The 12147-nt window shown below is 42.0% G+C and overlaps 1 protein-coding gene across 1 annotated transcript in view; it reads right to left on the bottom strand.

Moving 5' to 3' along the window:
- The window catches only part of KLHL2 (kelch like family member 2), a 293449-nt gene that overhangs the window by 45455 nt on the left and 235847 nt on the right, over window positions 1–12147 (bottom strand). Inside the window, exons 10-13 of the mRNA XM_082272572.1 lie at window positions 9370–9567; window positions 8133–8234; window positions 4387–4515; window positions 615–755 (exon numbers count right to left, since the gene is read on the bottom strand). Coding sequence (XP_082128698.1) covers window positions 615–755; window positions 4387–4515; window positions 8133–8234; window positions 9370–9567 — 570 coding nt within the window. The remainder of the gene's footprint in view (window positions 1–614; window positions 756–4386; window positions 4516–8132; window positions 8235–9369; window positions 9568–12147) is intronic.

Genomic DNA, 12147 nt, shown 5'->3' with positions numbered 1-12147 from the left:
GTATGGAGGCGAGTGCAGGAGAGGCAGCCGAAAACATAAGCACCATAGTAACTCTATGGGTGACATCACTTCCCAGCCTTTTCACAGCCGTTGTAGGTCCTCTCCTGCACACAGCTTCCGCTGCTGGATACCAGACCGGATCAGCTGCAGAAAAAGGTAAGTACAGCGATTTTTGCTTTGCAGGGTTAGATAGATTAGCAGGTTTAGAGTTAGTTTGCTCTTGGCTGGACTTGTACTTTAATTTCTTCTGGCCAACAATCCCAGGTTTAGGTGCATTTTGGCACTTTTTTCAGCCAAAACGCCTTCTCTTGAATGCAGACGTGATGCTTTTTTTTCTGCCTCTAAATTTCTGTAAACGCCTATAGTGTGCATGGACACATAGGCTAACAGAGGGGCAAATAGAGGTAGAATTTTAAACCTTTTAAACATTGGAAAATAAAAGAATATGATAGGTTGCTATAGTAACCAATAATATTTCACGACCATGGGCAACTTCCCATTTTTTCCATTTTATTTTTATAAATGATCCCCTACATGTCAACCTGACTTACATGCATTCACATTGACATGTTTAAAAAAAATTCCAAATTCAAGGAAACCCTATCTGTACATACCTGCATTCCTTCTGCACATGTTCATGTCCGCAACCTGCTTCCACTCATTTGTAGATGGGTCAAAAACTTCAACACTTTTCCTCACTAAGGGACCATCATGGCCTCCCACTGCATACAGCAAACCATTCAAGACTCCCACACCTACAAACCAGATAGGCACATCAGAGTTGATAAAACCAGAGGCTTCATGTAATATATATATATATATATATTAAATCAGCAGTACTTTTAGATGTAAACTACATTTTGGTACCTAAAATGTTTCTTTCTCCTCCTCACCCATTCTTATATCTTCATATGGTTAGCCAGAATATTGATCACTCTTTTTCATATATATGTGTTTATGCTGCAACCACCTATTATGCTATAATGTTTCTAATGGCGCTTTTCCACTGCATGGAACCGTACCGGTTCGGCACGCTTTTGTGCTTTTCCACTGCTGGTACCGCATGGTATAGGGTCGGAACGGTTCGGTACGGTATAGGTTTGCTTTTCCACTGCATGGAACCGAACGGTACGGTACGGCTCTGAAAAAACAGTACCTACTCGATTGTGGTTCCAACAGGTACCATATCCCACAATCCTTTGCATGCAGTCACTACTAGCCACTGATTGGTTAGAGAATCCCACCCACCCAGTTGTTATCCCACCCACTTAACTTTAGTACTACTTTAGTGGAAAAGCAAACCTATACCGTACCGTACCGAACCGTTCCGACACTATACCATGCGGTACCAGCAGTGGAAAAGCAAACCGGGCCAAGCAGGGCCGAGTAGAGCCGAGCCGGTACTTGCAGTGGAAAAGTGCCATAATATAACAGGAATATGACTAGTTGCTAGACAGACAATGTTGGATAAATAGGGCACAATATGTCAAGATGTGCTTAGATCAATATTAGTGCAGGCATGTCATTGTCAGTCTATGTCAATGCCAGAGTCACTGTCAAGGTTACTATGTATGTCACTGTCATCCTCTCTGTGTTAACTTAACAGTAAGTTTCAATGTCAACATCAGTCTGATGTAACTTGTGAGTATGGAATTTTTCTTTCAAATATTCTTAGCAATTCATTTAGTGTAACAAAAAGCTTATAGTAAACTACAAAAATGTTAGAAGTTGTTTTGGCAAGGAAGAAAATCTGTCAACTATGGCTTTAGGCTTTTTTCGCTGGAGAATGGAGCCACTCTATGCAATGTCCCCACATTTTCTAACCACCGATGGTAAACTCTATTTTCCCCATAATTCTCTAAACTGAAACCACCAAAATATTACAGGCATTTGGGACACATCAGATTTGTAACAACCATAAAAATATAACAGTACTGTATAAAGGTGACAATTGGCTACCAATGGCTAACTAGCTATTTCACAAATATAAGCCCAACTCAAAGTATTTTGAATACTGTGGGGCTGCATGGCTGGGACCTATAAGAACTATCAACGTGTTTTGTTCATATTGAATAAATACTGTAAGCAGGTCAGTTACCACTTCCCGCAAACCGACATACCTGTACGTTGGCTTGAAGAAGTGGTACTACCGGGATGATGCCTGGCGGTCGTCTTTCAGGAGATGACAACCGATGTGGCTCAGCAGCTGCTCGGCCATTATCCCAGCGAGCGGGATGTCCCCCCCCCTCTTGCGGCTCTGTCTGGGTCTTCCAGCTGGTTGGAGTCCCGAACAAAGCCGGATTGGGCTTCGATCAGGTCTCCGATCATGTAACCAGGAAGCAACGTCACTTACAGTTTTCCTCGGCTGCCAATGGCGCCGATTTAAAAAAAAAATGTCAGTATTCGAAAATGCAGATTTTGGCGTTTTGAATACTTTGAAGTGCAGTGGAGGGGTCTGGGGTCTTTTAGACCTCAGATCCCTCCATAAAGAGTACCTGTCACTGTCTATTACTGTCACAGGGGATGTTGACATTCCTTGTGACAGATATAAAAAAGTGATAAGATTTTTATTTTTTTTTTTTTTTTAAAAACTGTTAAAAAAAATAAAAAATGTAAAGTGCCCCGTCTCCGTGACCTTGTGCATAAAAGAAAACGCATATGTAAGTCACACTGCAAATGAAAACGGTGTTCAAATCACACATGTGAGGTATCGCCGCAATCGTCAGAGCGAGAGCAATAATTTTAGAAGTGAAGTGGAAGGGAAGTGGACCGCGATCTGCGTTCTGAGCGGGGTACACCACTGCTATTGTTACTGCCTGCCTTTTTATCACCTCTGCTTGGGAGTACCATTGCTGCATTTAATAAATTATATATTTTAAGCAATACTTAACTATTTTGGACCCTTGTTTCTTCCTATCCATGGTCGGACCCCTATACCTATTGATGCCATTTACCTGGGAGTATTACTGTAACCAATACCTGAGCGGGAAGAAGTTACTGGATGCCCATATACCCTATTGATGTCTGGGATCTGAGGGGGATATACCATTGAGTATTACTATGCCTACTACCCCTGTAGGGGTAATTCCATCTGGTGAGTGAGGTCTTTAGAAGAGGGGAGCACATCGGTTTCCTCACCTGCAAGTGTCACCTCTGGACCACCCCAAGATCCACAGCCTGGGACTCCAGCCATTGCAGCCAATATATATATATATATATATATATATATATATATATATATATATATATATATATATATATATATATATATATATATATATATATATATATATATATATATTTTTTTTTTCCACCGTTACGGACTATTGTTTAAAGTGCACTTAACTACTTCTGCACTGAGTCACCTCTACATTCATTTTTGTATTTTATTTATAACATTTTTATTATTTACCGTCCTTGATCATTGTTCATAGGACACTACGCCACTTTTATACTAAGCCCCTTTATCTTCATTAGTGGCTATTCACTAAGTCACCTGATTTGTCCTTGGTGTATATTTCTTTACACCAATATATAAATTATTGAATACTGTTTACGGCAATATATATACCTTTTTGACATCTATTTTTGCACATTCCAACGTTGTTGGCCTTTCGTTGGGTTAACTTGCATCTTTGCACCATGTCACTTTAATACGTTACCTTATATTATTTGATGTGTTTTATCTGGGTCATTTCAACTGTTGTATTTACCATAGTGAGTTTAAATCAATTTCATTTATTCATTTTGTGCATTATTACATTGGTTATCTATTAACACTTTTTTAGGCAGCGCCACATAAATTTTCCTTCTCTTATTTATATACAGTAACCCTACTGGGGCTATATATACTAAATATAGGCTGCAGCCAGGTTAGTCTTATCCACAGCGCAGATTCCCCCCCCCCCCCCCATTTTAGAAAAATACCTTCTCTGTAACTCTAAACTGTTAAAAATTAAAGCGTCGCCTATGGAGATTTTTAAGTACCGTAATTTGTCGCCATTCCACGAGTGTGCGCAATTTTAAACAGTAGGATGTTGGGTATCCATTTACTCAGGCTGACATCTTTCACAATATACAAAAAAAATTGGGCTAACTTTACAGTTTTTTTTTTTTTTTTAATTCAGTGAAATTTATTTTTTCCCAAAAAAATTGTGTTTAAAAAAATGCTCGCAAATACTTTGTTACAAAAAATAATGCAATGACCGCTAATTTATTCTCCAGAGTCTTTGCTAAAAAATATATATATAATGTTTGGGGGTTCTAAGTAATTTTCTAGCAAAAAATACAGATTTTATCTTGTAAACAACATGAGTCAGAAATAGGCTTGTCCTCAAGTCATAGGTTGTACATTTTTACTCAATTTTTTTTTTTTAATTTCAGTACCTGCACCACTCCTTCGTGTGCCCATTTCTGATATGTAACTCCATTCATTGGTGCTAGGATTATAACATTCAACCGTACTAAGACACTGTCGTGATGCTCCATCATAGCCACCAACCGCATACAGCATACCTAGGAATGAGAAAAGAACGTATCACATAAGCACTGATTTTAAATTACACATTTACAAATTAACTTTGAATCATAATTATAAATGGACAAATACATTTCATTTATTATATCCAATTCAGGGTTCAGTCTATTTTAAAGTGATACCAAATTTTAATTTTGGTTCGATGGGAAACCAGTTGGTAATCCCAACTGAAATCTATCAGGTACAGACAGCAAGAGCTGCGCATATTAAGGTGCCCACAGACACTAGTTTAGGCTTGTATTGGGTATACATGCATGTTTGTGTCTGTAGATAGACCGGGCAGAACACTGCAGCCGGCACCAAGGAAGGACTAATGTTTGGCTGGAAAAATCCATCATTTTAGATCAATGCTTCCCTTGAAAAGACATAGCCATCAGAGAAGGCCTACAGACAAAAAACATTCCCTAGCCCGACCATAGATGGCCTGACCATCAGATTAGGTCCATCTGTCTATATGAACTTTTTGGCCTACACGGGCTTCTGCTTCTACAAAAGAGAAGTATGAACAGCAAGCTTTTATGAAACTTTAAAGAGGTAGTAAACTCGCTTTTATCTTATACTTACAGGTAAGCTTGTAATAAGGCTAACCTGTAGGTACGGTAAATATCTCCTACACTTGCACGATTAAGATGATATTAACATGTGTAGCAGCAGGTGATGTCACTGACACATGCACACTGTGCTCTCAAGAGGTGGCATACTGTCCATTAAGAGAGATGTGCTGCGGGAATGATGTCATCGCAGCTTGGCCATTTAAATGGCCGGAGCGGGCAAACCGAGAAGGAAAACCAAGTGAAAATCGACTCCTTGAAAGCCCTGACAATGCATCACTGGAGGGATCCGTTTTTTAGGAGAGACCTGTTTTTTAGGTAAGTGTCATAATATGCTAGTATGTGGTGCATACTAGCACATTTATGACATTAACCTCTCACTGATGTGCGCTGATGAGGCAGCGCTGATGGGCACTGATAAGCTGCACTGATGGGCACTGATGAGGTGGCACTTATGGGCACTGCTGAGGTGGCACTGATGAGGTACTAATATGCCACACTGATGGGCACTGATAGGTGGCACTGATGAGCGGCACCATCAGTGCCCATAGTGCTGCCAGTCAGTGCCTAGATGAGCAGGCACTGATGGGCACTAACTGGCAGCACTATGGGGACTTGATTTTACATTTGTGTAATCATGTAATCAGTGCCCTGATTACATGTCTTTTTCGCCCCTATGAGGAGGAGCCGCTGATTGGCTCTCCTCGCCTCATACTCTGACAGTGTGAGGCGAGGAGAGCCGAATAATGGCTCTTCCTCATTTACATGTGACCGGCTGTGATTGGACACAGTTGATCACATGAGTAAAGAGTCATGTCATTGACTCTTTACTGAGATCGGGGTCGCGCCGTGTCCTAGCAACACGGCACGGCCACAATCGCCGCTCTGCGCGCCCCCGCGTGCGCGCGAGAGGCAGTTCTGGTGCGCCGTCATATGACGGCGCCCAAGAATAATAGATGCACTACTCCGCCATCATTTGACGGCGGGCGGGTAGCAAGTGGTTAAAAACCATTTAGCGACTGCCCGCTGTAGGCAAAGCAGTGCATCTGTACGCCGCTGCCTACTTCTGGGTTTAGGGTGTGTGCATGCGCACCCTGTGTTTGGCACCTGCTGTGACTGCACATAATGGGAGCTTGTCAGCAAATTCTGGCCAATGATTCATGGCTGGGACCGGCTGTCCAGATGTGTGCAATCACAGCTCAGAGCTCTGTATACACAGGGGGAGCGATCTGTTCGTTTCTCCTCCCTGTAAAGCAGGGAGGAGAAAGATCTCCAAGTAAAAGCAGCACACATTACACACAATTAGGCACAAATTTAACCCCTTAATCATCCTAGATCAGGGGTCGGAAAGCTATGGCTTGCGAGCCAGACGTGGCTCTTTTGATGGCTGCATCTGGCTCGCAGACAAATCTTTAATAAAGGGGGGCGTGTCCGGACGTGTAGTCCCAGAGCTCCGCCGCGTCTACCAATCCAGTGCCATCAGTGTAGCTGTGCCCAGTGCCAAGGAGATTTCTGCACCCATAGACAGTACACTTTGTGGGTTACCCACCGCTCCCCTCAGTTCGTCTCTGGGTGACCGCCGCGCTATGGACCCCGCGGCCTACTCGCGGTACCACCGCTGGCTCATGTGCTGTGCATCTGAGGGCTTTGATAATCACCGCCCTGTAAGGAAACCTGCCATCCACTTCCTGTGCCCCGACAGACACAATCTCCTTCCCCTCTAACACCCGGGGACCAGCGGGAGCTGCCTCTCACATCCACTTCTGAGGCCTTCAGCGGCCGGCTGACATTTTCTCAGGGCCTATACTCACCTCCATCACTCGCAGGCCTTCACCACTCCAGCCTCATTGCATACCTGCCTGCTCTGCTCTCTTCCCGACCGGACTCCAGGCACTTTCACACGGCTCCATCTATTCACTGTATAGCCGTGGCCCATGAATATGATTAAATAAAGGTTCCCGACCCCTGAAATATAGTATATGGCTCTCCCGGGAATTACATTTGAATATATGTGGTGTTCATGGCTCTCAGCCAAAAAGGTTCCCGAACCCTGCCCTAGATGTTAACCCCTTCCCAGCCAGTGTCATTAAAAAAGTGACAGTGTTATCACTGATCACTGTTAATAATGTCACTGGTGATGTCAGGGGCAGTCAGTTCCCCCCCAGCATCAGTTAATGTCAAATTGCCGCCAATAGTAGTAAAAAAAATAAATAAAAAAAATCAAACATTCCAGTATATATACACCATAGTTTATAGCGATTCTAGTTTACTACTATAATTGTTAACTACTATAATTTAAAGCTATAGCTTTCACTCAAACCAATCAATATACACTTATTGGGATTTTTAAAAATGTTTTTTTTTTTAATTTATTGGATATTTTTTTTAGCAGAAAGTAGAAAATATTTTTTTTTTTTTAATCAAAAAGTAGTGATCAAATATCACCAAAAGAAACTCTACTTGTGTGAAAAAAAAATGATATAAATTTTGTTTGGATACAGTGTTGCATGAGCGTGCAATCGCTAGTTAAAATAGTGCAGTGCCGAATAGAAAAATGGCCTGGTCATGAAGGGGGTAAAATCTTCCTGAGCTGAAGTGGATTAAGTGGCAATCAGTGCTTCCAATAACTACTTGCCGACCGCGCACTGTACATTTACTGTAACAGCGCAGGACGGCTGCGCATAATCGCGTATGCATACGCGATTCTGCATTTTCACTAATCCTGATGAACTTGACCTCTGAACAGTGTGGGAGACAAACAGCAATGGCCACATACACAGGAACATGCAGTCACAGTAAGGGAGAATCTCCCATTCTGGCTGTTCAACATTGGTGTGATATCAATCAGCCTTAGGAGTTATACATCTGTATCACTTGATTATTGGCTTTTGCATGGACACCATAGCACAGGTTTTCATCTGTATCACTTGATTATTGGCTTTTGCATGGACACCATAGCACAGGTTTTCATCTATATCACTTGATTATTGGCTTTTGCATGGACACCATAGCACAGGTTTTCAAACTATTGTACCGTAGCTTACCACCAACAACACCAACTCCAACACTGCTTCTTCTAGTGTTCATTGGTGCAACATGAAACCACTCGTTGGCTTTAAAATTATATGCTTCCACAGTTGCCAGTCCTACAAAAGAGACATATGCAATTTTACCAAGAGCTGTAACTATAAATTCTAGAACTAAAAAAGTGTTTAAAGATTAACATATTGCTTTCTTTTTTTTTTGACTTGCAGCATTCAGGCACCAATGTTAGGATTAATTTATGTGTAAACATAAGTTTAAGCAAAAGCAATGTTCATGTAGCACAGAAGACTTGCATTAGCTCTTGGGAAAATCTGCTACTAGCTGGCAATACTCTTTTTCATCAGACTATCAGCTGCTGGTACAGTTCTAACTTTTGGGCTTGCTGTGAGGGCATTGATGCATACTCCCTCCCGAGCCCTGCTCTATGCGTCCATAAGACACAAGGCCACAGCTCGGCCCTGCCCCTTCTCTCTCCTCATTGGCTCACTGGCTGCAATTGACTGCAGTGGGAGCTAATGGCTCCCATTGCTGTCTCAGCCAATGAGGAGAGGGAATCCCAGGACAGCTAAGGTTCCCGTGCACCTCACTGGATCGTGAGGGAGCTCAGGCAAGTATTGGGGGGCTGTGGGGGAACAGCACACAGAATGTTTTTACCTTCAGCCTGTACAACTACTTTAACTACTGGTAAAATAAAAAAAACATTAAGATCAATAGCAATGTTAACTTTAAAGCCTACTGATGAGCAAAGCTTCCCAGACATTATTATTACCCACAGAAGAGGAATTGTACAATGAACACATCCTAGTGACTATGTTATGTTTCTTGTGCTAATTTTTTGGTTTTTGATGTTGGCTGCACTTAGGCTTTACAAGCCTAAGTTGTGACATGAGAACGTCACTGCAGTCATTTCACGATCACTCTGTTAAAATGGAAAAAGTGGATCTACTGGCATTATTACAGGTAATAAAACTGTGTTACAGGGGGACTCTTGATAAAAACAAAAATTGCTATGTTAGTACCAACAACAGACTGCATCACATAGGTAATTTATTTTATTTTGTCCATAGTTACACTTTAAATGGAACCTATCAGAATAGAATAGACTAGAGATCTGCTTTTGTTATGATGCTTTTATTTGTGCAAGCTTTTGCATACTGTATTGCAAAATGTACGCTTCATATTGATATCACCTCTCAGTGATAACAATGCTCCTCATATAGCAAATGGCGCATTTACCTGTACTGCCGTCAAATCCTCCAACAGCATAGAGCAGCCCATTCAAGACAGCAGCCCCGAGAGTACTTCTCCTGTCCTGCATGTTGGCCACACTTATCCACTGATCCTTCACTGGGTCATACGAGTCTACCGTACGCACCCGGAGCGAACCGTTAAATCCACCAACAGCGAACACGTGCCCATTCATGTATACCACACCTGTAGAAACAGCCATTAATAAAAGTCACGTCACTTTTATAATCTGGCAACATTACTACCTACAATAACAAAACCCACAGGGATTCAGTGGCCGCCATGGTCTTTAATACAAGGAAATACAGTGAGTTAAACACAAGCACTTAAGAGTACCGCTATCTGTGCACAACTGCACATACTGTATATCAATATAGAGAACACTGTCAGTCGAAGGGGAAAACAGGTGTCAGTTTTCAATGAAATCACCTTACCAGTTGAGGCATCTAAAGAAGTTCAGAGAGTGCCCCAAGTGTCTCATCACCAAAGCAAAGCATCGCTTGCTATCCTTGGTGAAAACTTTTACTGCATTAGCAAGAAGTGGGAAATTTTTGATTTTTTAAGCTTGTTATCTATTCTTGTATTGAAATTGGTTTGAATCCCCAGATCTGCACATATGTGGTGCCCAGTAACAAAAATTTTGAATATGCCAATTATTTTAACTTATTTTATATGCATAGAAGACAACAAAAGGAGTGGGAGCAGTAAATATTCCAGCTATGACAGATGCTTCTAGCATCTTTCAGTTTCTGTTCAGAACTAATACAACTAAAGGAATCATGTCCTGTTCCAGCACATATTACAAAAAAAAGGATTATTCCTCATTTCAGGACAGTGGGCGGAACATGATTTCTTTAGTCTCTTCCTAATATAACCTGTATAGTTATGCTGTCTTATTGGGTCCCAAGTTCTACACCATAGAAGCCATGGTTTCCATATACTGCACTGACAGTGGACAAAAAGCCTGAAACAGCTGCATGCAGTTTGTAATAAATGGTTCTATAACATTCGGCTATATTTGCACTGTACACCAGGGCCAAAAGGAATGATTTGCATTGCCCCGCCCACTGTTTTAAAATTAACTCTTTTACTGATACTGTGTGACATACCAAAAAATTGCAACATCTACCATTTTATTCTCTAGGGCCGCTGCTTTAACTTCTTCAATACTGGGCTTTTTCACCCCCTTCCTGCCCAGGCCAGTTTTCAGATTTCAGCGCGGTCACACTTTGAATGACAATTGGTTGGCCATGCAACACTGCACCCAAATCATATTTATATCATTTTTTTCACCCAAATAGAGCTTTCTTTGGGTGGTATTTATTCACTGTTTTGTTAAAAAAAAAAAAAAAAAAATGAAAAATAACACCAAATATTTTGAAAAAAAAAAAAAAAGTTTTTCTTGGTTTCGGTCAGCAAATTTTGAAAATAAGTCATTTTTCTCCTTCACTAATGTGTGCTAATGAGGCGGCACTGATAGACATCACTGATGTACACTGATGAGGCCGCACTTATGGGCACTGATTAGGTGGCACTAATATGCCGCACTGATAGGTGGCATTGATATGCAACTCTGAAAGGGCTGTACTGTAATCAGGGCACTGATGATTCGTTCCTTGATTATCTGTACAGGTCTTCCCTGCGAGGAGATGCCGCTCTATGGCTCTCCTCTCCACACACTCTGTCAGTGTGAGCCGAGGAGAGCCGATAAACGGCACTTCCCCATTTACTTGTGATCAGCAAAGCATAATTTCCCTAAAATCTCCAGTCCTCCAAAGAGGGCGGCTATAGGATAACCATTTCAGTGATATATTTTTACGTGCTATGAATAATAATCTATTTAATAATATATCCACCATAGGTGATATTACCTCATCTGAAAAACTACTCAAAAGACAGATTTTAGGATCCATAGGAATCTGGAGACCAAGTACATTATTTATTATGCTCAGCAATTCTCTCCAATATCTAAATAGTTTGACCTTCTACACATGTTGTGGAGATGTCCCAGTCGATGTCTGTTGACACCTTGGGCATACCGGAGATTCCAGTCTACCCCACGGAAACAGCTTAACGTCTGCCCGCCGCAGTTATACTGCGACAAGCAGCCGCTCCTGTGCGAACCGCCGTAACTATACGTTGGTCGCGTGCAGAAGGCTAGGGGGCGAGCGCGCGCTGCCGGCGGCGCATTCCCGCCCCCACTTGTCAGTGGGGAAGCCGATGCAGCGGGCAGGCGGCTCCGATTGCCACCTGACACCCGCGATCGTTCCCCCGCTGACAAAGAATTATCATAGAGCCCCTGTGATCCTTCTATATAGGAACACAGGTCTCTATGGTCATTTCACAAGCCACGCCCCCCCCACAGTTAGAATCACTCCCCTAGGCTCACATTTAACCTCTTGATCACCTACAATGTTAACCCCTTCCCTGCCAGTATCATTATTATAGTAACAGTGCATATTTTTAGCACCGATTACTGTATTTTTAGCACCGATTACTGTAGTAATGTCACTGGTCCCCACAAAAGTGTCAAAAATGTCAGTTAGGGGTCTGATCTGTCTGCCGCAATGTTGCAGTCCCGCAAAAAAAAAAAAAAAAACGGCTTGCTATGGGGGCAAGCAGGAAGGGGAAGGGGCCCAAAGCACCAACCAGGGATGTGAGAAGCGGAGGATTGGGGCTGCTCTGTGCAAAACCACTCCACCGACCAGGTAAGTAGAATTATTATTTTTATATATATATATATATATATATATATATATATATATA

Source organism: Pelophylax lessonae (assembly GCF_965119305.1).
Source record: "Pelophylax lessonae genome assembly, chromosome: 1".
Taxonomy (NCBI): domain Eukaryota; kingdom Metazoa; phylum Chordata; class Amphibia; order Anura; family Ranidae; genus Pelophylax; species Pelophylax lessonae.
This window is presented reverse-complemented; position numbering and strand designations above follow the sequence as displayed.